Raw genomic sequence first — 27,105 nt, 5'->3', positions numbered from 1 at the left:
GAAAAAATTTCAACTGATTCCAAAAAAATTTTTACTAACAATTATTTTATCATTTTAGACATGATAGCTATATTGTAACCTCTCTCTCTCTCTCTTTTTTATAAGCGACACAAAAATAAAAATAAATTAAAATGGAGCTCTCAGCGTCATGACCATAATTATTGCAACCCTTATTGGCAGATCAAGAGTTTTTTTCCAGATATCTTCAGAAAAAAAATTAATCTCTATGTTTGAATTTTGAGAAACGCTTTCACATTATGCATGTCCAATAAAAGCCCCAATTATTCAATGCACTCATGCAATTTATGTTGTTGCCAGGCAACCACATATATTCCGTAACACTGAAACTAGTTCAAGTTCGTGTATTTGCCTCATTACGAAATCAATAAAACGTACGCCTATTCACTATCCACTAAAATCAATCACCAATTTAACCTAGTTTTAAATATTTAATTCCTCCACCTAAAAATTCTTACGGGGCTGACTGTATTTATAATTTTATTATTATGAAATTTTTTGGTGACCTAATAACTTCAATTTTTTTGTTTGTTTATTTTTTCGTTCATTGAAATATCATTTTATATACGTTTTCATACAAAAAAAAAGATTAAAATCATTATAAGTTACAATAAGTAATTATCAACGATTAGGTTAAGAAAAATAAATAAAATAAGATAAAACGAAAATGCAAGACATATAAGCAATTGAAAAAAATAACAATTTCTAAGCTGTTAATTTAATGAACACCTACCTTTTCGAAATATTTAAGATTTTCGAAAAATATACAGATTAATTACATATTTTGCTAAGTACCTAAAAACGTTGAACATTTTCAAATACTGTCATCAAAAGTAGATAATACTATCATCAAATTTCAACGTTCATTTGCGAATTCTGTTAATGTTCTATTCATGTTCGGTTATTATATCAATATAGGCTAGTTACTAGACAGAACTGAAATAATGACAGAAATTGAAAAAGAGCTTTCACAGAACTTGAAAATTAACTTTGAAATTTGAAGAATTGTTAAAATTCTTCAAAACAACTCGTCCTTAGTTTCTCATTCTCATTATTCTCTTTATACCTAAGACTAAACCACAAACAGACTAAAAAAAATTTTTTTTTTTGTTTTAATTTTCTCACTTTTTTATAGGAGGGACACTGACTACAGGCGTAAGTAGGCCGGCCCCATAAATAAACCCTGGTTGGCCCTGAGCCAAACGGCGCCTGGCGCGAGTAAAATTTTGACGCCCCTTGTCAAAACCAGTAAAAGACGCCTAGGTGATCACTGTAACAATAATATTCGGATGAATTTTATTTATGTTTAGCGCCGTTTTTGTGAAAAACAATCTCAAAGGCGATGTGTTGAGAGTTTTAGGTATTATCAGCAATTTGGCGATTTGACAATTCAGCGCCCGGAGCGGACTGCTCCAATTGCTCCCGTGTAGGACAGACACTGTTTATCGTCGGAATTATGGTAAAAGCATCATTAAATAGATAAAGTGCGTAAGTTGTAAAAATTATAATTGAAGGGAAAATGATTTGATTTATTTTTGGGGAATTATACCGTGTTGCGCTACATTTTTTAGCCAACATTCGGACTGTTCAGATGTCCGAAACGTTGGCCTAGGGATCTTTTTTATAAAAAACATACATTTTTGATAGGTTGGAAACTATACATGCTGGCGAATTTTTTTTTTTCTGACAATAACTTCCGGGAAAATTGTGTAAAAGTTTTCGAAACTGAGAAACTCCAAGTATTTTTTCACTCTTTGACATTTGCTTCAACGTTTATTTTGAAAATAACAGAGGGCGCCACTTCCGTCCACAACAATCAAAACTGTTCAGGCTTTGATGATGATCATCGAATCTTTAAAAAAAGACCTAAACTTTAGTAGGTATTCTATTAGAGATTTAACTTCGAACGTAACACCAAACTACTGACATGAGTAACACAAGTGTCCTTGCTTTTTGTTTGACATATTTAAATACTTAAAATACAGTTAGTGCAAAATTACTTAATAATTGAACACTTACATATCATTCTAACATTCTTGCTACTTTTCAAAACTTCGGAACACTATGATGTTAAAATGCACAAAGCAGTTACTTATTGGTAGATACTAGAAATATGTTCCGCGGAAAAATTGCTAATAAATCCAAGATAAAATTGATAACAGAGGGGCAACATAGCGTCCCCGGGGTCAGAAGAGGTTGTGATTTCTATTACATATTAAAATCATAGAATGATTCAAAGGGTTAGTGTAAAAAGGGACTTGGTTATGCTCTTGTGCATATTTAATCAACGGACTAACAGTTAGAATACATCATAAATTATATACATCTAAAGTCGGACCTTACAATTCTTGTAAAGTCCACGCCCCCTACTATTTCGCGGCAGGGGAAATCTCTAAGCGGAATTTATCAAAGACCAAATAATGATGTGTTTTATAATTATTATGAGGTGTTTTTACCTCTAAGTACGTAACAAAATAAATCGGTGCCTTTTGAAAAAAGTTCACCGCGCTTTAGATTTTTTTAATTCAGCAAGTAGATATATAATAATAATACTTTAATCTCATCTTAAAAAAACTAATCAAAAATAAAAATAATCCATACAATTTATAGGTAGACACTTTTGATTTCTACAGATATCGATCTTGTAAGACGATCCATCTCTAAACGGTCCCGTTAACTTATTTGACGTTTCGTGAAGTGGAATCCGTGCCAAATACAAAATCGTACAAAATGTTGCTACGTGTTTTCTTCCAGTAACAAGTTAAGCATTAATATACAAAATTATCAATTAAGTTTACTTAAGATGAAGGCTAAAACCCAATCTACCTCAACCGATCAATCGAACGAATCAAATACGTAAGTTAATATCTGAATGACATATTCTCAAAAGTTTGAAGCTCGTCTAGAGAAAACTTGTTTTTATGTGTAAAAGAATGATTTGTGTGTTCTATTTGTTGATTAAAATAACCTGTCATTTAACTAGGTTCACTATTTGATGCATGGTCATGTATTTATTTTATTGGTTTTCATAAAAATGCTGGTGTTTTAAACCTGACATAAGGAGTTTATTTAACAAAAATATTGACTTTTTGCCTACGTGATTTATTGAGTTTCGCAATGTTATCACTTCCTTAAAGCTTTTATTGTTGTTATTAAAAATAAAACACGTGATTTATTTTACTAATACCTTCTCATTTAACTTTTGTAATATTTTTTTTTACAGATTATGGTGGACAGTTTTCATTGCAGTCCTAGTTTCCACAGCAGCCACCAGGTTCTATAAAGTTACAGAACCTGACCATGTTTGGTAAGTTTAAAATTCTAAAAATTTCTTGTCTTTTGCATATTGAACACATTTTATTATGATTCATGACTACTAAACAGAAGGGCAAACTTTCTAATTGAACACAATATTGTTCATTGATATGATCATATATATTTTTTACTCATCTAGTCTATTATTTTTATTTTTATTTTAGCTACATAATATTTCAATTCATGTTATTCAATACCTATGTTTCATATCTGCAACTAAAGTGTTGTTGATACATCATCAAATATATTAATTTTTGGTAATTATTTTAGCTGGGATGAAACTCATTTTGGCAAAATGGCCAGTTGGTACATCAACAGGACATTCTTCTTTGATGTCCATCCACCACTTGGAAAGGTAAAGAAGTATATTTTTATCACTAGTCAAACCATATCTGATACTATTTAACTTCTCAATCGCCAAAAATACCCATTGGATAAAAAATCTGACAATAATACATATTGTTTTGCGGGATTTTTACCCTCAGCACACTACGGAGGTATTAGGTCAGGTGAGCTTGGCGTTCCAAACGTTAATTCCTACCATCGCAAAAATTTGCCACAACTGCATGTTTATTTTGCCGTACTTCCAAAAAGGCCCTAATCTAATATTTGCTTGTTTCAGATGTTGATCGCTTTTTCCGGTAAGCTAACAGGATACAATGGCACATTTCCATTTGAGAAACCCGGTGACAAATACGACGGGACTAAATATGAGGGAATGAGAATCGTAAGTTCCTTTTTTATAACAACATGTTATTTTATTTATTTATCATCATTACTTACCATAAGTTACGTAGCTATGCTGTAAAGTAATCAATATTAATTCAAGAAACATTTCTGGGTTACAAATCGTCCGACAATATATTTTTTTTAAATTCCTACTACAGTGAAACCTCTATCTATTGGTTTTAAAGGGACCTATTGAAATAAACGATGAATGCGGGATTAAGAGGACAAAACACAAGGAGATACGATACAGTAAAGATACCATCCTCCCAATCTGCATAACCGTTGGTAGATTAAAATTATAAGAAGAAAATAAGTTTTAGATGTAAATAAATGTATTTATTTAAAAAAATACAAAGCTAAACAGAACCAATTTTTTTTAAAGTTTATTGCATTGTAAATACATAATTTTTCATCGACATTTGTTTTTTTACAGTTTTATTTCCGCAAGTCAACAGTATATTTTCAGCTTTGCAAATGATATTATTTTCGGCATCAATTATTGAGTGTGGTAGTAGAAAGTTTTCAATCTTTCAAAGAGTGTTCATGCTTCTGAAAATGAAGGTACAGGCAGCGGCTCCTCTTCATCAATATCGACCTCTTTTGTTGTCTCCGTCAATCTTGCGTCACACAAGCTTTCGATAGTTTCTATCCCACAAGTTGGAATAATGTCGTCGAAAGTAACAAAATTGTTAAAATTTGTCAAATTTGGTACCAAGAGATAAGAATTTTCTCCAGTTCGCTAAACTTTGATTCTTTACTGGTTTTTCTAGTTTTCGAAGATTTTCCGCACTTTTGAATTTGCTCCCGAATTTCTTTTTTTTTTTCAATAAAATAGAATTTAACGTGGATGCCGCGATTCCTAAACGCTTGGCTATATCGACACGTTTTTCAGCGGGGTTTTTTTGTACCTCTTTAATTTTCAATCTTTCTTGAAGAGTACGTACTTTTTTCATCGAACGGCTCATTTCGAAGATAGTTTAAAAGCTCAAAATATGGATAACTGCAAACACTCCACTAAGTTCGGGTATCTAGCGACAACTGACGACAACTGTTATTCTTTCTCTTTCTCTCTCAAAAGTTTCGCGCATCGTAACGAGTGCCGTCTGGCGCCGTTTTAACACAGACAAAATATATCAAATACACGACGTAATTCCTACGATGAATGCGGGAAAATGGTGGACATAGAAACGATCGATGCGATCTATTTTTGTATGAAATGAATTCGGACTAGAAGAAATAAATGATACATCCGGGAAAACGATTATTCGAGGAACGATAGATAGAGGTTTCACTGTATTATCATTATGGTGGGAAAAATGTTGCTTGGGCAATGATGGAGCAATTAGTAAATAAATTGAACCCACGATGTCCGAGTGGGAACTGGATGCATTTGACCACTCAGTTGCAACCATTAGTTACAACCACGGCTGGCCCTATGCGGGCGCACTTGGAACAGTTCGCTCCGGGCGTCCATACGCCAAGGCGCTGATAATATCTAACACCCAACAACCCTAACTCATCGCCCGTGAGATTATTTATCACAAAAAGGCGCTACACAAACTTAAAAATCATCAAATAATATTGATTACAGTAATCACCTACCTAGGCGTCTACCGCTTTTGACAAGGGTTGTAAAAATTTTACTTGCACCAGGTAAAGCTTGGCTCAGGGCTGGCCCTGGTTACAACACCTAAACAGGCTGTGCTCATATATTAAATGAAAACTGGCAGCAATCGAAGCCACATCTTCCAAACTGATTTTAAGTTAAATAAATAGACCGTGTTGCGCCGCAGAGTTTAAAGTTGTCATTCAATGACTTAAAATTCTGAATCAAGTCAGGGATGCCCCAGGAAGACATGGCACAATCAAGTCAATTAAATACTTAAGTGAATTTATTTCGACAGTCAGAATGGCAGGATAGTATATATGTACGAGACGATCTATAAATGTGAATTAAGCTAGGGCTGTATGCCAAGACATGGGTCAGAGTGACGTTGCGTTTCTTTGTATGTGATTTTTTTTCAATATGATATCCAGAGAATTTAGCATATTAAATTATTCCATGGAAATCACATCAACAATGGATAAACATAATTTCAAGTTCAAGATGGCTATTATTTATAACACAAAAAACTTACAACTGACATTTTTTCACATCTCCCTCTAATACCTTAATAATCTTAGGTCGTAGATATCTATATCTCACTGCGGTCATGTCTGAAAATCCCTTGAAAATATTTTTTGTATGATACTAAGCATACGCCAGACATGATAGTGTTTACCTCCTTTGTCTGTATAGCATAGAGGAAGAAAGGAAATTTGAAGTGACTCACGCTAGGTACATATATCAGCTTCTCATTAGGACTCTAGATGGCACTGGAACTCGCTATTACCGTACAAATATTTCACCCATATGTGCACCTGACAGGCAATCAGAAGGTGCGGGTTCAATTCCCGTCGTCTGCATTTATTTTTTCTCGAAATTTTTTTTCAATTAATGTTTGTGTTTCAGGCTAATAATTATTGCTTATAATAATTTATTATCCTCTGTGCTTTGCATAAAACCTTGTTTTATAAACATATGTTTACCTTTAATAAAAAATAATATTATTTTATTGTTTCTCTGTAGTTCTGTTCTGTACTTGGAGCTGGCATAGTGCCTTTCATTTTCCTCACTTCCTGGGAAATGACACATTCCATAACAGCAGCGGGACTTGGGACTTTATTTATTTTATGCGGTAAGAATTGTTAATTTGACACTAATTATGTGTGACTCATCATCATATTTACATATATGTTCACATATCTGGCACAAAAATAATTTTGCAATATGTACTCATGACTTTTTAACATCTAATCATTGTTCATTTGTATTAACTATTGTAGATGTATATAATTATTTTTCAGATGTTGGTTTTCTAACCCTAAACAGATATATACTTTTGGATCCACTTCTTCTTTTCTTTATGACAGGCGCTATGCTAGGAATGGTTAAGGTAATTATATATTTTGTTTGCTGACCCTTTTTCAATTGCACAATGTTTTATGTACAGGGTTTTCCAATAAGAGGTGTTATTTTGATATTCAATCGTAAAAGATCAATGGTTTCGTTGCTTGTGTGGCACGTAGCGCCGTCTTGTTAAAAGTTAACCCCTCCGACTTTTCGCGAACTTGAAGCTAAAATGTCTTTATCGAAATGTCAATTTCACGAAAACGTTGTGTTATTACCGCCTCACAATCAAAGCTCTATAAATGAAACATTACTGAACGGAGCCGAATAGTAAAAACTGTTTTAGAAAGGTTACAAAATAGGCTTTCAAATTGTTGTATCATAAATAAATATTAACATTTGTAAATATTTAAATTTAGAATGGAAACATGAAAAAATTGTAAAAATGACTCACCTGTAATGTTTTATGTAAAAACGATACTAAAATCACGGATAATGTAAAAAAAAAACACTTATTTCATCGTACAAATGTACAATAAACAATTCTGTCACTTCACTTTTTGACCATTTCATACAAAATATATTTTTTAAAAAATAATTAAACTTGAGAGGCGGGTCGGCACGTCAAACGGCTTTCTTGGCGTCGTTTTACGATTTGGCGGGTAAAATTTGCTTCCACTGAGTAGGTCTTTTTACGGGTTTCTATGGATAACTTTGAATAGAGATGTGAAGCTTCATTCAATACGAATATTCTACTTTTTGTTTTAGGGATGTCACTAGAAGAATAACGGAGTTATGACGATTTTTGTGGAAACACATGCGTTGACGTGTAAACACGCTTATTGTACTTGACTGCTATCGTTATTTTATCGTGTATATCTGCTTACGTTGCTGACCGGTTAATGTTGCCCAGATCAATACCATCCAATTCTGGCTATAAAAAATCGTTAATCATCTCTCGATACGCAATCCATTCACCGTAACTGTTGCTCCAGCCTCATTTTCGAAAACGTAAGGTCCAATGACTCCGCCGGAGCATAAACCTCACCAAACAGTCACACGTTGAGGATAGAGAGGCTTTTCAACAATAACTCTTGGTTTTTCCGAGCCCCAGATGCTACAATTTTGCTTGTTGACGAAGCCACCGAGGTGGAAGTGGGCCTCATCACTCAATTTATTCCATTATTGTTGCATTTTTATTAATGGTGTAGTTTCAACTTGTCAAAGGTCAAAAAATGACAGGTTCAAAAGTAACATCTACCGAAATAGCGGGCTATTCAAAATAACACCTCTTATTGGAAAACCCTGTAGATATTATAAACCTTAAAAACCCCTTAAATTAGAAATTACCTATCGGCACAAGTGGACCATCCTAAAAGCCTCATATCGCCAATTTATCACAGCAAACATTGATATTTCATATAAAAGACAATGACATAAGACAAACTGATAAAGGAAAGTTATTTAGAAACCTTTAGTCATCCAAATAAATTCACTTATGAAACTTTCTTCTTTTTTTTTCAAGTTGAAACAATGTCATGAAATCGATTTTATATATCAATGATATTCAATAAACCTCTTAAATATTTATTTGCAAATCATTTGTGACCATTATTCCCAATTAAATTTAGCTAATATTTAGCTTGAATTTTGGAGGTGGATATGGAAACCGCCGCCCTGGGAACCATTAATTGGGTAACCAACACCTCTGCCATAGATCACCCCAAGCAGTTTGCTATGTTTGGTGACTTAGCAGATGGGCCCAGGAATATTGGGTTGAGGTTTGTTCAGTTCTTGGCATTTTCAGGATTTTTGTAGATAATAATTAACTAAACAATTATGAAAAAAGTCTACAATTGCCCACCTGTAATATATATTATGTAAAAACAATGTCTGATTTTTAGGTAACTGCCTACACGCAGAGAAGAGAGCCTCCTTTCTCGCGGAATTTCCTTGTCTGGCAAACATTCCTGGGCTCAATGCTGGCTTGCACCACCTCCGTGAAGTTTGTAGGCCTGTTCCTTGTTGTGTTCGCCGGCTTAAGAACTATTGCCGACCTTTGGGATATCCTGGGCGACCTTAGCAAACCCATTGTAAGTTTCTGTTTTCTTTTATTTTAAATTGTGTGTTTTCTTTATAAATTACAAAGTTTTTAAAGTTACTTAATTAATTTGATATATTGAAAAAATTATTCCAATACGTAGATATAGGAGCGTAGACTTGGCATATGCTTCTAATTGTTTATTTGTTACAAAATTAGGGTCTACTTTTTTAGGCGTTATTTCCTATATAGTTTTTGTCATTTAGAGAATGAACATTCGAAGAACTTCAACATCTCTCTCTTTGACCATCGAGTGTTATTGCTAATTGTTATTGCTAATTGTTATTGCTATTGCTAATTGTTTATTTGTTACAAAATTAGGGTCTACTTTTGTTATTGCTAATTGTTTATTTGTTACAAAATTAGGGTCTACTTTTGTTATTGCTAATTGTTTATTTGTTACAAAATTAGGGTCTACTTTTTTAGGCGTTATATCCTATATAGTTTTTTGAATGAACATTCGAAGAACTTTAACATCTCTCTCTTTGACAAACGAGTGTTCATTGTCTAGTAGGTACGATGCAACATTCGACAATTCACCTTTCACATTGACCCAATTGAAGTGTTCTCTTTTGCTTGTTTTCAACGCTCTACTAGTTTGTCCTATACAGTGTGTCCGTGGTCAAAGTGTAGTAACTTCGGGAGGTGATTCTACATGATTGTAGGAGCAAAATAGATAAATAACTTTTTCCGAAATTCCAACTTTAAATCTTTAGTGGAGGTACACACTTACCCGATAAATTCGCTGTGTGCTTGTCGAGCGAGAGACTGGTGACGTTGTTTATTATTTCCCAGTGATGCGTAAACCGAGAGTTTGAAGTTATAACAATGCGCTTCAAAATCGTCTGTTTTATGATGTTTTAAACCAAATTCGAAGAACAAAGAGAACTGCACTAAAATAATAATACGAATTTACACTTCGATAAAAAATATTAATAACTTGTTAAACACTTAAGGGGGGGCTAGGGTTAATTCGTACGAAAAAAGGCATTTTTTTGTGAATTTTTTGTGACAACACATTTAAAATTTCTTTATTAAATCTAATAGGACAGTAAAGTATGACATTTTAAGAATGTTGTATAAAATTTTCACGGAGAAATATTAAAAAACACGGCAATGGCAGCAATTATTCGGAAGTGTCTCAAAAAAAAGTAGAATGGCGGTGCCCCTCATAACTCGGTGCTGGGTCATCTGAAATCAAAAAATTAAAGTTCATTCGTTAGATAATAGTTTTTCCCAGGTAACGCTGGGAGGGTTTTTCGAAATTTTAATTTTTCACTTTTTTGGAACACTTTGAAGGGAAAAACGCTATTTTTAGTGAAAAAAATCGGCTAATTTGTTATTGTAAAATAATAATTATTAACAAATTTGAAAAAAAACTCTCCAGCGTTACCTCGTAAATTATGTACAGAAATAGTTTTCAAAATTTCAAAAGGATCGGTGCAGTAGTTTTGAAGTTATGACGGTCACCGACTTTGAAAACGTGAGTTGTGGGAAAAACGCTATAAAGTTTTGAACACTAAAAAATCTGGTATTAAACGTTTATAAGCAAATTTTATCGGCTTACCTCACACTGAATCATCAATGCCAGGTCCATAAAGGATGTTGCTATCATCCATGATGTCTAAAGCACCTTTTTGCTCCTGTCTACGACGAATCCTGCCTTCTTTAGTTTGTCTCTCAGCTTCCTGCTCTGCTCGGCCTATACGTATGGTCGGGTAGGGATTAAAATCCGACAGGTATAAAAATACTCGTAACTTCGTCAATTTTGCTCCAATCAACTTGAAATTTGAACACAATATTCTTAACATATTAAGCATTTATTTTAAAAAAAAATTAAAAAATGCAAAAAAAAATTATTTAAAACCCTGGCCCCCCCTTAACTAATGTCATCGCTTTTTTACTAATTTAACAGATTTTCAAAATGTCCACCTTCAGCTTGCATGCAAGTATGTAAATGTAAATTGATATTATTTACAACTCGTACGTTGTTGCGTATTTCATCTGTAGCTTAGAGTACGTAACCGGAGTTCTTCGACAGTATTTACTTCTTTTTTTCCTTCATCGTACCCCAAAAGAAAAAATCTAACGGCGTCAAGTCTGGAGACCGCGCCGGCCATGGCGAATGACTCCCACGTCCAATCCAACGATCTGGGTATTGTTCGTCTAGGTATTGACGGTCAATCTGAAATGTGGTGGTGCTCCATCCTGTTGAAACCACATTTCACGTCTTGTACGTAAATCAACGTCTTCCAAAAGTACGGGCAGATCGTTCATCAAGAAATGTATATAATGTACTGAATTAAGTCTAGGTGGCATCACATGCAGTCCTATTATTTGGTTATTAATAATTCCCGCCCAAATGTTAACTGAAAACTGAACCTGATGGTGCACTTGCCTTGTGGACCTTGGGTTTTCTTCCGCCCATTCATGCAAGTTATGCAGGTTTATCACACCAGTTCTGTTGAACTGGGCCTCATCCGTCCAAAGGATATTCCCAATGAAGTCGGGGTTCTCAAGTTACTTACGGAGAAGCCACTGACAATATGCAATCCTTGATATGGGGTCACGTTCCAGAAGGCCTTGCACGCAACGATAATGGAATGGGTGCAGTCTATTCTTGAAAAGATCCCAGATAGAACTCTTCGGGACACCAGTCATTGTAGAAATCCTACGAAGTGACAACGTAGGGTCATTCACAATTGTGGCCATGATGAAGTCTTCGTCCGCCAGTGGTAAATTAGCAGCATTGTTGTTTCGAGGTCTTTGGCTTATGCCTTGTTCGCGTAAAAGTGCATGTGTTTGAACAAAAACACGCGCGTTTGGCAAATCTCGATTCGGAAAACGACACTCATATTCCCGCCGCGCCGCATTTGAATTTCCATCACATAATCCGTAAACATAATGAAAATCCGCCCGTTCTTCATTAGTATAGCGAGGCATTGGCACAGTAAATCAATTACAAAATTACGCACAAAAACACAATTTTAACAGTTACGTAGGCCTCTATCTAAATAAACGCGATGTTAAAATTATTTGAACTAAACACGCCCAGAATGGGAATGTCTTGTCAAATACACACTAGATAAAGACACTAAATTAGCAAGTTTTAATTAAACAATAAAGTTAAAGACAATCACTAGGTCCCAGTTACATTAAACTATTTTTTTTTTTTTTTTATATATACAATAATATTATTATTGGGTTTATAAAAACAGTTTATATTTAAACAAGTTCTGCTGTGTAATTATTATTACGCGTGACAGCTGTTTCGCCCTCTAAAGGCATTATCAAACTGTGGGTAGCCCACTTACAGACGATACATTTATATTATTTCTATGTAGGTATTTTAATTTAAATTACTGATTTCTTAATTGATTTCTGTGTAAAAATGTTAGAAATTATTGATGGTTATTACCCAAGTAAAGTTTCCCCAATTAGTGTAATGTTTAAATTTGACTGAATGTCTTAATGTTAGTTATTCCCAAACGATGACTCATAGGGTTATTTTAATAGTATAATTAAGTACTTCAATGTGCACTCGTATTTGCACTAGGTTTGAAGATATCTAGTAGGGGTGAACGAATTATATTGGTTTGTTCATTAATTAGAATAGCTTTCGGATTATTAGAATTTTTGTTAATTTCTAACTGCTCTAAAAGATTCAGTTTACGGCCTTTATTTTGTACGTGTAACGGAGTTGGTTTATTATTATCATTAAGTGAGTGATTTTCATCTAGGAGATGTTTGGCAAATTGAGATTGCATTTTATTATTATTTTTAAAAGATCTTATATGTTCTTTGAACCTAGTGTTAAAGGACCGACCCGTTTGTCCGTTTACCTGTTTGTAATAAAAAAAAAAAATAAAAATAAAAAAAAATACATTAAACTATCACGGCAAGTATATACACATTGTACTGGACACCTACGCCAGTGACATTGACTGTAAAAGTCCAGTTTCCTCTCAGGGGTACCTTGAGGAAGGATTTGCAATTGAAACACAACTTCACGAATGTCATCCGACAACTGGCTGATTGGGCCAGTTGTTTGAATATTTACTGAGTTAAAATTCAACAGTTTCTACTTGTGTTAATGTTCAGAAATTATTCTTATCTCTAAACAGAATGCATGAGAGTATTAGAAGAACCAAGAAAAATAACCAAAATTGAATTACTGCGGTTAAATCCCATTTGACACATGATACGTGTCTGGTGATAAGCCTCATAAAGGATTCGGCGTCGTAAAATGTGTGATTACAGAAAATATTAATTTCCTATATTATTTCAACAATTATTTAGGTACATCCACCTGCTGTCCGGTACACCCCCAACGTGAAAAAGTATTTTTCACCAAATAGTTTCCTTGGACAATAAGGTATCTTCTTAAGGGGTTGAACACGATGGTTTTCACAGAAAGTGTGTTGGTGTCTTCCAACTGTAGGTATTCGTTAAAGTTTCTGTAGTTGAGAGGTATGTTGTCGTAAATGTGGATTGAAAATCCTTATCTTTTTCACGGCATGAAACGATCATTGAAGTAATCAGCTTTCAGAAGAATTAATTAATGAATCTCTTGTTACGTAACGTTAACGTTACTCTAACCCATTATCGAGATATGTAACCCACATGTATAGTGAGTACATGTGAGGTATTTGTTTATAATATTTCTTTAAAGTAAACAAATCACACCTGTTCTGTTACCAACTGTAAAGCGTGGGAAAGGGGGGGTAGCGGATGTTAGTTCTAGGATCGGCAATAATAATGCAGTACGCACACGCCGGCGCAATTTTTCGTTTGTAGCTGAAAATTATATCTAAAAGTTGAAATTACAAAAAAAATTATTTATCTTTTTTACTTCTACCATTATGTAGAATCACCTCCCGAAGTTACTGCACTTTCACCCCGGACACCCTGTATAATATGATGGGCAGTTAGAACAATTAACTGTGTAAACGCCTGATTTATACAGTTTTTCTCTCCTTTGTTTTGTTAATTAAGATTTTACCTAAACAAATAACGTTGTAGAATGCTGTTCTACATTTATCAATATTTGTTAGTCTAGACATTTTTGTGGATATTTTGCCAATATAAATAATTTTAACCCATTTCTTTGTGTCAGAAATAAATAAAAAAATTTCAGTTTATCATTATAATGGAATTACACCAAGAATTATTTGCAAACTATACTTCTATTCTTCCTCTATTCTCTACCCTCTCATCCCTTTCTTGTCTAGTCTTCATGTAAAACTAGATATAGGTTTATTAATTACGGTACGTTAATATATTCTCTTTATTTTCAGACGGAAACATTGAAGCATTTGGTATCCAGAATAATTACACTTATTCTCTGGCCAATTTGTTTATATGTATTTTTCTTTTGGATACATTTAACAGTTTTAAACAGAAGGTAAGCAAAATTTTTTTACATATTTGTAATAAGCATTTACTTTGTGGCTCGTCATAATTTACAATAAAAGATATAAATTTGTTTTAGACCACTTTAATTTTAATTGTACTCTACCGGTTTCGGAAGCACCCTTCCTTCGTCAGGAGAATATTAATATTCATTATTCATTATTTAGAATATTAATATTCTCCTGACGAAGGAAGGGTGCTTCCGAAACCGGTAGAGTACAATTAAAATTAAAGTGGTCTAAAACAAATTTATATCTTTTATTTGCAATTTTTTTTTATTTACAACTAAAAATTATAATTAATGCGACATATTAAGTAAATCTTTGAACAGGAAATAATGTTTGATTTGTTGACAAAAACATACTTTATCATAGTATTTAGTTTTACAATAAATTGGTTAACAATTTGAAGAAAATAGAATGCGCATTTTGCTTTAGGGTAGTTCTATTTCTTTTGACGATAGTGATGGTTATTCGTATATCTCATTTTCTTCCATGGGGGACTATTACTTTTACAAGGCGCCTCCAGGCATCGCTGACTATTACTGCTTCAGTAGCCTCCGTCCATTATAAACTCTTTTTTTTTACACAGCCTCGGGAGTTGCTTTCCCCGGCTTGTCTGTAGCAGCCAACTGAACGTTTTCCTTCTGGAATAATAGTTTCCAGTTTTTTTATGCAGAAGCTGATTTTCTGGCTTTCTGAGTATGTTCCCCAGATTATGTAACATATTTACCATTTACCTCACAAAGCCAATTTATTTTCAAGCATCAGCACTATTAGAACAATGAATTTGCTTTCATTCAAGGCCATGTAATAATTCTGTAATGAACAATAGAACTTCATTTTCATTTTAATAATAAAAATATGTACATTCTTTACCATGCTTCACCAAGCATAACCTTAACAATACAAAGTGATTTCAATGTTGCATTTCAGCTTGAGACACACATTAAACAGTGATCATGAAAATACGCCTTCCAAATCAATGAAAAAATACCCAACGAATCATGGCATAAACCCATTTTCAAGGTTTTTGGTAAAAAAGGTTCTTATTTCTGTTTAGCATTTTTCGTTAATTTGAATGTACTCTATTTTAAGTTTAATATTACCAAACAAAAGCGAAGGAGTTGGCTTTGAAAGGTAAAAAACTGCAGCGTTAGATAATGATTTGTTTGAAACTAATGAAATGTGAGTAATAAAATAGAAGAAATATGCTGTGGAAATGATTTAAGGTAGTCAGGTTTGTTTAACCATCGTCATATTTGAGCATTGAATCTTAAATAAAGTTACTGCCCAGGGGCTGGGCCTGTATTAGACGGGGGCCTTTGTAGAAGCCCCTTGTCGTAGAAAAAGGACCCTGACCCGAATAAAACAAAGGAAAGAAGATGATGTTTATAAAATAAAGTTTATTCACCACAAGTGTTGCCAGATCAAACGAAACTCATTAACATTATGTCTCGTATTTTGTCATTATTTTCAGTGGTAATGGTGATGGATTCTATTCATCTGGCTTCCAGTCCCAGCTGATAGGCAACTCCCTGCACAATGCGTCGCTACCCCGTCACGTATCTTACGGAGCCATCGTCACTCTGAAGAACCACAAAACTGGCGGCGGCTACCTCCACTCACATCACCATCTGTATCCCGAAAATGTTGGGGCCCGACAACAGCAGGTATATTTTCATATTCAACAGCTTCCCGATACCAACGATGTATTGATTTTACTTTGTAAAACATCCTTATTAAAACGAATATTTTTTTTAAAAATGGATAATGGTAATAATAATAATAATTTTTATTCCAGGATGTGGGGAGGTTAGTGCAATCCCACACGTCCCATATATGTATACATATTTTTTGTACAGTAGATATGTGAAATTGAAAATATATATGACAGAGAATAAATTAACAACTATGCAGGGCGTGGTCTTGAGTGAGCTTGGGCCCAGCGCTCACTCAGTAGTGGCGCTTGGTGCTGGTAGGCTGCGATCACCAACGTGTTGGCGGAGCCGCATCCTGGCTCCAGTGACCCGGTGTCTCATCAGGCCGGCAAATCCATTCAGTCCTAGTTCCGTGAACATTGTCGATGCGCTGCTGTATCTTCGGTATCCAAATATGATTCTACAGGCGTCATTATATTGAATTCGGAGTCGTTCCATCGAGCAAGTTCGGTAGTGATACCATGTCTCACACGTATACAGGCCAGTATAGAATGCGTTGAACAGTATTTTTTTAACGGTATTGCTGCATTTGAAAAATCTGCGGACAATCATGTTAGACACTATGCTTAGGCTTCTCCTTTGTCGTTTGATATCGCCATCGTCCGATAGGTCTTGATTAATAATGTGCCCCAAGTATTTCACGTTCGAACATGTATAATTTATTTATAAACCAATTAGTATCTAAAATATAAACCAATTAGTATCTGATTTTGATAATGTCTCCAACGGCCGAAACGTCCGTCACACAGCAAGTAATTTTACATAATTTGTAACAGCAGAACTTGATAATCATAATAAATAAAAGCAGCGAGTTTCTATTTTATTTCTACAGACTATTTTCTGAAGATGCCTGTGGCAGGTTGAAGCCTCCAGTCAAAATATTGTTGGCATATTGTTTTTTGTCATTGGAACGGTCCGTGTTAAACACTGCTCCTCGTCTTGTTAAAACCAAACCTTATCATCAAATTGCGACCGGCTGTCATATATAATAACATTTTTGAGGTAAGAAAGAAACTTTCGAAGAAATCTAAAGAATGTTAAAACCAAACCTTATCATCAAATTGCGACCGGCTGTCATGTATAATAACATTTTTCAGGTAAGAAAGAAACTTTCGAAGAAATCTAAAGAATGTTAAAACAAAACCTTATCATCAAATTGCGACCGGCTGTCATGTATAATAACATTTTTGAGGTAAGAAAGAAACTTTCGAAGAAATCTAAAGAATGTTAAAATCATCTTTTTAGAAAAGGCTTATATCTTGACAAAATATAAAGCACCCTCGAGGTAATTTTATCACTAAACGGCGCTGTAAAAGTTGAAAATTATAATATTACCATTATGTATCACTGAAACGGAGCTTCGGAGATTAAAGGGAATTGTTCAAATGTAAAAAATTCTAAATGGCATTTATCTTCGATTTGATTATGAAATGTGATGGAGCTAGAGACAGCCTAACTTTTATTACTTTTATTAATGGTTAAAGTTTTCTCAAGTTATTTAATCATTCTGTCTTTTGGTGTTAAGATAACAACGTACACCCACAAGGATGACAACAACAAGTGGCTGGTGAAGCCGTACAACAAGGAGAAGGTGGAGGAGGTGTCCCTGCTGCGGCATGGAGACCTGGTGAGGCTGGAGCACGTGGGTACAGGCAGGAACCTGCACGCCCACCGAGAGCACGCTCCTATCACCAAGAAGCACTTGCAGGTTACGGGCTACGGAGAGGTTTGTTCACTCGTTACGTAAATTGCGTATGTGATACATGAGCGGCAATCTCGATGGGGTAAATTGCATTGATGAGGACACCGTTGTTAAGGTTTATTTCTAAAAATGCATTGTATGCAAAATATTATCTTCTTCCGATGTTTCCTCATATCAGAGGATGGCTCCTCCAACTTGCGGGATGCAGTATAAGTAACTGAGCAGAAAGACACTCATCCCGACCGGTAAATGTATTCCAGAAAATATATCGTCGCCATTCGGGCAAAGGTCCAAGAACCACATTTATGAGATACTATAATTTTATTTTTTTTTCCAATTTTATGTCCGGGTTAAATTTTCCCCACAGGAAAAACTAAACCCTTCCACACACTTTTCCACAAATGATCATCTAGTCAATCCACATTATGCAAGTGCATTATATAAGCATAATAAATACGAAACAGTACAAGAACAACACACGTCAACTCACCAGAGTGTCAAATGGGAAATAATTCACTGACTCCAGATATTTTTATATCAGAGGGTTTGGCTCGGTAGAACTTCTAACTGGACCTATAAATCCTACTGATCCCTCAATATAAATATTGTAATAGATACATGTACTTAAAATTACTAATTTTTGCCTTTTTTATATATAAATTCTTTGACAGATCTAATTATTATTTATTATTATTATTATTAGATACTGACCGGTCGGTGGCCGAGTTGACATCGCGCTTGGGTCCCACTCAGGCGTAGTGTGTTCAATTCCTCGGCTGGCTAAGTCCTCCATCACAACACAAGCAACATTTTCAGCTTTCTGTGGTGGTAGTAGGAGATTTTCAAATATTGTCAGGTTATTCGTAACACAGGAATGTTTGTCTTTCTTTTTAAAAAAAAAAAAATATATATTTTATTTTAAGATAATAAAATTTATTTGTCTATAAATTTGAAATGTTGAATAATTTATAAAATTTTTATGTAAAAGAAGTTTCACACTTTTACCTACCCGCATAATAATAGAAAAACCATTAAAAGCATTCAATAATATATAATAATAAATATTATTTTTTTAAACATCTCAGAAAGGGATAGGTGACGCCAACGACGTGTGGCGTGTCCAACTGAAGGGCGGCGTGGATGGCGACCTGGTGCTCACAGTGACCAGCCGCCTGCAGCTGGTGCACTACCTCCAGGCGTGCGCGCTCACCTCCTCGGGCCGCCAGCTGCCGCGCTGGGCCTACGAGCAGCAGGAGGTCAGCTGCAACCCCAATATTAGGGACAAGTTCGCGCTGTGGAACTTCGAGGACAACCAGTTTGATAAACGTGAGTTCATATTTAACCCTTCCTGACCGGTGATGTGTACGTACTGATTTGACATGTCTATGACTATTTTAATATCTCTGTAAATATACTAATCTGCAATGTGTGTGTGTAAGAACCTTGTGTTAAAAATGTGGAGATTCTGACAGAATGCAAGACTTGAAGCATAATTAATAATATTAATATTAACCAGTCAACTGGTAATGGAAAAAATTTTGGCGACCATGCTTGGCGCTCTAACACCATCCATGTTGGAATTTTTTGCGATGCGATTTTAACCTTTACACTTTGAAAACTGTGTAGAGGACAACATCAGAATCGCTTTAATAAAAACTGTATATATTTTCTACTTTTTATTTTATGAATGAAACCTCTCCGACTGTCTAGAAAACATTTTTTATCTGTGCATGCCAAAATTCATTTTACTAAAGTGGATGAATGAAGAAAGGAGTATAAGGAGAATATATGATGCGAAAGTGATTGGTAGAAAAAGTCGGTGACGTTCGAGGAATTCGTCTTCATATAAAAATTTCTTATTACAAAATAATTGATTGGTTATTATTTTTGTTCATTCAACAGTTCCAAAAGTGAGCTTTGACGTCTATGCTCCGTCGTTTATTGAGAGATTTCTGGAATCACATGCTGTCATGTTCCAAGGAAATGCTGGCCTGAAACCCAAGGAAGGTGAAATTACCTCGCAGCCCTGGCAGTGGCCAATTAACTATAGGGTATGGAAAAATTAGATCATTGAATCACTAATTACATTTGACCCACAGCCTTCCTAACTGAAAAATCTGAACAACTCAATCAATAATTAATAACTTGGGTCTGCGTTGGTCGCCAGTATGTAGCCAAAACTGCCTCAATCCAGGCCCTGAAAGAGTTCATGATAATAATAATAATAATTGGATAATTTGTAGAGCGCCGTTTTTGTGAAAAATCACCTCAAGGGCGCTGTACAATTTATTTCCTAGGATTTACATTTGTTATTTAGACCAACTGTGCCAACACGAGGTTCGTCATCCGTTCAGGTATGTGTCTGCCGCCAATATAGCGCTGACATGTGTCTGCTGCCAATAAAGAGCGCTGACACAACATCCTCACATAGATAACAAACCTTGGCAGCACCGCTGTGACGTTCGACGAAGACAGAAGATAAAGAAGATTTTCATTTTAGTTACACGAGATGATAAATAAAGATATTCATTTATTTTTATTATAGAGAAATCTTCAGTAATATCATTCTTCTAGTTAGTTTTCTATTAGAAATATTTCTTACACTTCTCGACATAAAATATCATTAAAAATATGTACATAGAGAAGTGCTGCAAAAATCAATGATGCTGTTCATTCTTTTCTTCTTGTTGAAAATCTGCCACAGGAACCAGGATTTACGAAGACGAAATTATTTTCCATGAACTCTCGGAATCGGGCACCCGATAGAGGTAGCTCTTGGTAGTAACGTGCTGTGCCTTTCCGCAATTCCCAGCTCCTTTGTTGAGCCCTGGAACTGAAGTGCCCGGTCGCTTCGGTGCTTCCCGTGTCTGTGCTGGCGTTCCCCCTGCTCTTTCCTCTTCTAGAAGTCGGGTTGTATTCCCATTGGTCAGTTTCTTCCGTTATTGATGTCTTTTTGATTGCACCATATAAGGCAATCCTTTCGATGTGGTGCCGTATCCTCTAGGATTTATAGTCACTATAGTTATGGAAGATATGGGCAACACATAACACTATTTAAAATTTCAGAGCTAACATGAAATTAATGCACTATGTACAAGCTTGTAATGCATTGTATTGTGCAAGGGATAGGTTTACCTACAATAGATAAAAACCATAAACAATAAGTTCACAACACCTAAAATAGATGAATATTGTCTTAAAAGCTGGAACTTTCCAAACGTATAAATTGTGCAGAGGTAATTAATTTTTATGTACTTTTCAGGGGCAGTTTTTCTCAGGCAGTGGGCACAGAATTTACCTATTGGGAAACCCAATAATTTGGTGGTCCAATCTGCTTTTCCTATTCCTCTACATCATTATTTTCATCACAAATTCAATTAGACACCAAAGAGGGTGCACCACTGATCCCAAAACCGAAAGTAAGTTTAAATGATATTTTTAAGTGCATACATTTTTTTTAAGATGGGCAGTGTTCTCGGGTTATGAATAATCTGAGAATTCTTTTTTTATGTTTATTTATTTATTGTTCTTCAAGTACAATCCCATTAAACTGCAATTAAGCAGTTTGTCAACAGGATGTTCATGTTCAATTACAATATAACATATTTTCATAATATTATTACTTATTACAATACAACTTGTACATCATAGTAGCGCCCTTCGTGGCAGCAGGACGCGTCCTAACGCTTCCTCCAACCGCTTTGTGTTTTTTTAGTATTTTCAAGGGAAATGAGGCAACATCCCTTTGAAATTATTTTTAAAATCAATCCATCAACATTTGAACTTAAATAAAAATAAACTTAATAATTATTAGAACTTTATAATATGTGATTTGAGTGCAGTGTTTTAAAGTGAATATTCTGAAATTTGCTCAAAAATATCGGACTTTCGAAACGAACGGCGACCGGTAAATGCACTCCAGATGTTTTCAACAAAATTCTCGGAAACTGGGCAAGCTTGGACCCTGCAAGTTTTTTTACTAAGCCCAGGGTTTATTACCCCAACCGTTGCTTTTTATTGCGGACAGAATGCACCACTTCAACAATTACCAGGAACAGGATTACATGGAGATAAATGATGGACTTGCCAAACGTCACAGCGGTGCTGCCAGGGTCTCTTATCTATGTGAGGTGTCAGCGCTTTATTAGCAGCAGATACATACCTGGACGCTGTTGTTGGACACGGTGGACTCTCTTACTGCAGCAGCTGGTCCAGTTCCTTCACCACTTAGGATTCTTGCTGCAGAGTCTCCATCTTCTATCTTCGTAGAACGTCACAGCGGTGCTGCCAAGGTCTGGTATCTGTGAGAGGATAGTGGGTCAGCGCTTTATTAGCAGCAGACACATACCTGGACGGATGAAGAACCTCGTGCTGGCACTGTTGGTGGACGCGGTGGACTCTTTCGCTGCAGCAGCTGGACCAGTTTCTTCACCACCTGGGATTCTTGCTGCAGAGTCTCCATCTTCTATTTTCGTGTCACCTGTTCCTTTACTACATTTTACTTAACTTAACTTCACTCTATTTTTGTAATATTTATATTTTCTGTAATACCTGCATCAACTGTAAAGCGCCCCTGAGGTGATATCTCACAAAAGCGGCGCTATACAAATTATCCAATAATAATAATAATAATAATAATAATAATAATCATATTTATCACCAACCAGTGCCATAATCAAAAGTATTACTAATACAGAGTATCTCTGCTTAGTAGCCATGTTTTCAGCATATATCTGAAACTCTGAGGTAATTCGCATTTTTTTATATTGCTTGGTAACATGTTGAATATTTTGGGCACGTTGTATTCCAGGGTTCGCTGTCCGTATTTATTGTTATGTTTTGGTACAAGCATTCCTTCATTTTTTGTGAATCTAGTATTATGTTCATGTTCGACTTTCCTCTTATATTCAGAGTCAGATATATGCTGAATCAATATTTTGTGCCATTATAAAGCCTGTACCGGTAAGACAGTCAAGTTCCTCAAGTTATGTAATATATGCTAATCTACACAAGAGGCACTGAGAGAAATCATTTCTCTCGGGACCTATGTCATCTTTGGGGATGCTGTGATACTATCATCATAAAATGCGGAAAATGTGTGACTATGGAAAAATGAATGAATGTGAATATGGAAAATGTGAAAATGATGAAGACTTCCATATTATAAAGTACTAGCTGAAGTCCCCGGCATTGTCCGGGTCTGTTACGCAGTGTTTTTCAAAATCAGATATAGACATTAATTTTCCTCTTATTTTGAATGTGAAGTGTACAAAATTTCATCAAGAAATATAAAACTTATGCTTTAAGGGGTGGGAAAAGGATAAGGGGGTGATTTTCCAAAATCTAATGTAGACAGTGACCTTCCTCTTGTTTTGGAAGTCAAGTGTGCAAAATTTCATCAAACTCTGAACAAAACTGTAGATTTGTATAGAAATCAAATCCACGCCGCCCGCCACAGGCACTCTTCTATATAAAGATTTTATTATTGTTATTCTTAAACTAACAGGTTCATTGAATTCTCAAAAAGAAATAAAACCTATGCAATTAGCATTAAGGTGATGCACTACGTCGTGTAATATTTGAAATTGAGCCGCTATCAATAACAACCCTTACGTAGATGGCGATAAGGTTTAAATTCCCGCTTAACACCATCCGCCTGTTTTGATTTATACAAGAAAAAAACATAGCCAAAAAGTACCTTTTATTTTATTTTTGTGATGTTCAGGCATAAATATTTAATTTGTTTCCGATCATTTTATAAATAACTTAATTTCCACATTATGCAATAAAATCATAACCGAAAATGGGTTCGTAAGTAGGAGATTTTGAACTTTAAAGCAGTTTTCATAGGCCTTTACACTATTTTTTTCTGGGCTTATAAAAAGACTTATCTAAAAAATGCACGATTGTTTCAAAGGTCAAGATGTATTCTACTCGCAGTATTTGATTAAAGCATTTGAAACATTTCTAGGCAACCAAATTTTCAAACCAAAAACACATGATTTTACATTACTACGTATGGCATCGCCTTAATCAGATCTACTAGATGAAAAAAAAACGTATTAAAGTTAATAATTGTTGCAATTAAATAAAGGTGTTATGTTGGGTACATTATTGTGTATTTTGCAGACAGTCAAAGCAGATTGATGAACGCAGCGCTATGGCTGGGAGTGGGGTGGAGTTTGCACTACATTCCTTTCTGGGCCATGGGAAGAGTTTTATATTTCCATCACTATTTTCCTGCACTGGTGTTCAGCTCCATGCTTACAGGTATTTTTTTTTAAACATGTACATGCAACATTTATTATTGAATGTCGCTATTTTTACCCATACAATCCTACTCCCTGGGACCAAAGTATACCTTTGCAAGGTTACTCTTTAACACCCTGCACAAAACGGTTCTACAACTCAACACAACAACAATTCAACACACCTTTGAAAAGTGATATAAAGTCATTAAAAGCGATGAAAAAAAAACTAACCTATAAACCTCACCTATTTAACCTAGTTTTTATCAGCAACTCGAGGAACAGTGGCAATTCAACACACTTAAATATGTATAAAAATGAAATAAGTATATAAAGTCATGAAAAGTGATGAAAAGAGATAAAAAGTCATGAAAAGTGATGGAAAAACCAGGCAATGGCCTCCGTTATTGAGGGGTAAGGCTCTTGACTAGCAAGCCAGAGGTTGTGGGTTCAAATCTTGGCATGTGCAAGAAAATTTTATTTGCTTAATTTGTGTTATTTCACAATTTACTTATATTAAATAATATATAGTATATTTGCGACATGTTCCAGAATGGAATATATTATCAGTGTCGCCCTGGTGTAAGACCACCATTCAGAATTGAAACGTTCGATTTAAATGTTTGGTGACCAGATCTGAATAGCCAGGTATTTCCCTTCCTCTTCCCCATCTCCTTCTCTTCCCCATCACCTTCCCCTTCCCATCAGCCTCATAAAATGCCCCAATTGGGGTTGCCATAGTCTCACTGGCTCCAGACGGTTGGGAACAGTTGGGACTTAAAAGGTTAAATAAATTAGGTTTAAGGGCCGTTTTTTCATCACTTTTAATGACTTTACATCATTTTTCAAAGGTGCGTTGAATTATCATGGACACTGGTACAAAAAATAATACAAAGATTATTAAAGTGTAACAGGTTATAAAATACACAGTGAGTTGTAACGAGTAAATAACGCACATAATAATACTGAAAATAAAATTGTTAACACAAAAAAATCTGGTGTCAATGTAAAGGTGTATTTGACGTGTTCTCGATGGTGCATAAAAATGTCATTCGACTGAGAATATGACAATTTTTCCGTTGGTGATATCAATGTCGTTGATTGATGAATATATTTCTTTAATAATATGCATCACCGCTTCCAAGGACAATACTGCATATTTATGTATCATGGTTTTTTCTCTCTCCTGAATGATTTGTTTCATTTGTTTTCAAGCTGAATGACGATTTTTTTAACTGATTTGAGGATAATTAGAAAATATAAGTGTCTGACAAAATGTGTTTTTTAATATGATGCATGTTCATCGAATATATGATGCGAATGTTAATGATAGAAGAAGTCGGGGAAGTCCGAGAAAGACATGGCATGATTAAGTGTACCAAACACTTGAGTCAGCCCATCTCAAGAGTCAGAATAACAGAATAGTATGCGCGAGGCGATGTACGAATTTGAAACAGGCAAGGAGTGTGTGCGAAGACCGAGTTGTTTGACGGTCATATGATGGTTAGTTAATGGCGTTTGATATTTGCAGGTGTTTTGATTGAATACCTGCTACTCAGCATCCAGAGCTACCTGAGCCCCGAGCTGGGTAAATCCATCAACCAGTTTGTGGTAGGGGTGGTGTTTGCCTGCACTGTGTACAGCTTCTACCTGTTCGCCCCGCTGGCCTACGGAATGGAGGGGCCCATGGGGACCGAGGCCAATTCCACCATGCACAAACTAAAATGGCTGGACACTTGGGAATTCTGATGTTATCTTATACTAAAGCCTCCCTAACCTCAAAGTTCAGATCTGAAATATCACACTGCTAGCAGCATTGCCATGGCCAAGAGGCCTTTCAACCATCTGCCCTTCACATTTTTTAAATAATAACTCACCACATAACGTTGTGGCACAATATGCTCTTGCTGATAATGCTACTTAAGGTTTAAGGTTTTTACTAGCACCAGGCGCCGTTTGGCTCCTTCCCTGGTGGAAATAATTTTCCTCAAGGCCTGGTGCAAGGGCAACTTGGCCACTTTACAAAACTGAAATAATAACAGAACTTGAATAGAACCTTCAACAGAACTTGAAAATCAACTTTGAATTTTGATGAAATCTTGTTGAAGGCTTGTTGTGAAGATTACTGTAGTTGAAGGAAGCTAGATTGTCATTTTGTTCCCTTTTTGTTTTAATCAAACACAATTGTATCTTTGAAACATTAAATTCTACGACGTTATTCTTAAGAATAGAGAAAACTGAGCCGGAACACAATAACAACAAACTGGAGATTTTTCATTTCGAACAAAGGGATTCCGCAAACAAGCGTGATGACAGCACCACCATATTGATTATTCACATTTTATCCCGATTCCATTATTATAATTTTTTAAGGCATTAAGCAGTGGTGGCTTGTGATTTTTGGGTGTTTTTAAATTCAACTTTTTATATGAAGATTTTCAGGAAGTACGTGCCGTGCACAGCCAAACTGATATTTCCTGAAAATCTTCATACAAAAAATCGAATTTTCGAAAAAAAATAAAAAATTGTTTTCAGATGGAAAATCATCAATAATGCCATTTTTTGTAATATTAGAACTCTAGAACACCCAAGTCACGAGCCGCCACTGGTATTAAGTATTAAAAACTTATGGTATGACTGTAAAAGATGATCAAATATTTTAATATGTAGGTACATAATACAAACAAACTCACCCATTGAGTCGCAATCTTTTCAGAATAAACGTGTTTCAAACAAATCGAATTACTACCCCAATTTACTATATAACCGCCATCACCATATTTACTCCTTTCGTAAAGCAAACATAATATTAGTTCTTCTTCTGGTACTTTCTCATATCGGAGGTTGGCTATTATCAGAGCAAACTATACGCAACAGTTGGGAACAACTCAGCGTGCTAGTCATATAGTT

The 27,105-nt window shown here is 35.2% G+C and overlaps 1 protein-coding gene across 1 annotated transcript; it reads left to right on the top strand.

Moving 5' to 3' along the window:
- The first annotated feature begins 2,715 nt into the window (after positions 1 to 2,715).
- On the top strand, positions 2,716 to 26,407 carry tw (Protein O-mannosyl-transferase 2). The gene is made up of 15 exons (XM_089640634.1): positions 2,716 to 2,874; positions 3,242 to 3,325; positions 3,604 to 3,688; positions 3,956 to 4,060; positions 6,692 to 6,800; positions 6,970 to 7,058; positions 8,917 to 9,105; positions 14,411 to 14,517; positions 16,005 to 16,197; positions 17,771 to 17,971; positions 19,033 to 19,273; positions 19,850 to 19,998; positions 21,210 to 21,366; positions 24,077 to 24,217; positions 25,727 to 26,407. Exons 1-15 carry the CDS (start codon positions 2,822 to 2,824, stop codon positions 25,942 to 25,944), a joined length of 2,121 nt encoding a protein of 706 aa, XP_089496760.1. The 5' UTR covers positions 2,716 to 2,821; the 3' UTR covers positions 25,945 to 26,407.
- The last annotated feature ends 698 nt before the right edge of the window (positions 26,408 to 27,105 follow it).

The sequence above is a fragment of the Hesperophylax consimilis genome, chromosome 16 (assembly GCF_061612785.1).
Source record: "Hesperophylax consimilis isolate HC1 chromosome 16, BYU_Hcon_1.0, whole genome shotgun sequence".
NCBI classification, from domain to species: domain Eukaryota; kingdom Metazoa; phylum Arthropoda; class Insecta; order Trichoptera; family Limnephilidae; genus Hesperophylax; species Hesperophylax consimilis.
Note: the sequence above shows the minus strand (reverse complement) of the source record. Positions and strands in the feature narration are given on the sequence as shown.

What these genes read in the sequence shown, in the direction of transcription:
- tw (XM_089640634.1), top strand. Translation starts at nt 2,822, where the DNA reads ATGAAGGCTAAAACCCAATCTACCTCAACCGATCAATCGAACGAATCA. An exon ending in AATATGAGGGAATGAGAATC is followed by an intron (nt 4,061 to 6,691) that starts GTAAGTTCCTTT and finishes GTTTCTCTGTAG; the next exon opens with TTCTGTTCTGTACTTGGAGC. An exon ending in CTATGCTAGGAATGGTTAAG is followed by an intron (nt 7,059 to 8,916) that starts GTAATTATATAT and finishes TCTGATTTTTAG; the next exon opens with GTAACTGCCTACACGCAGAG.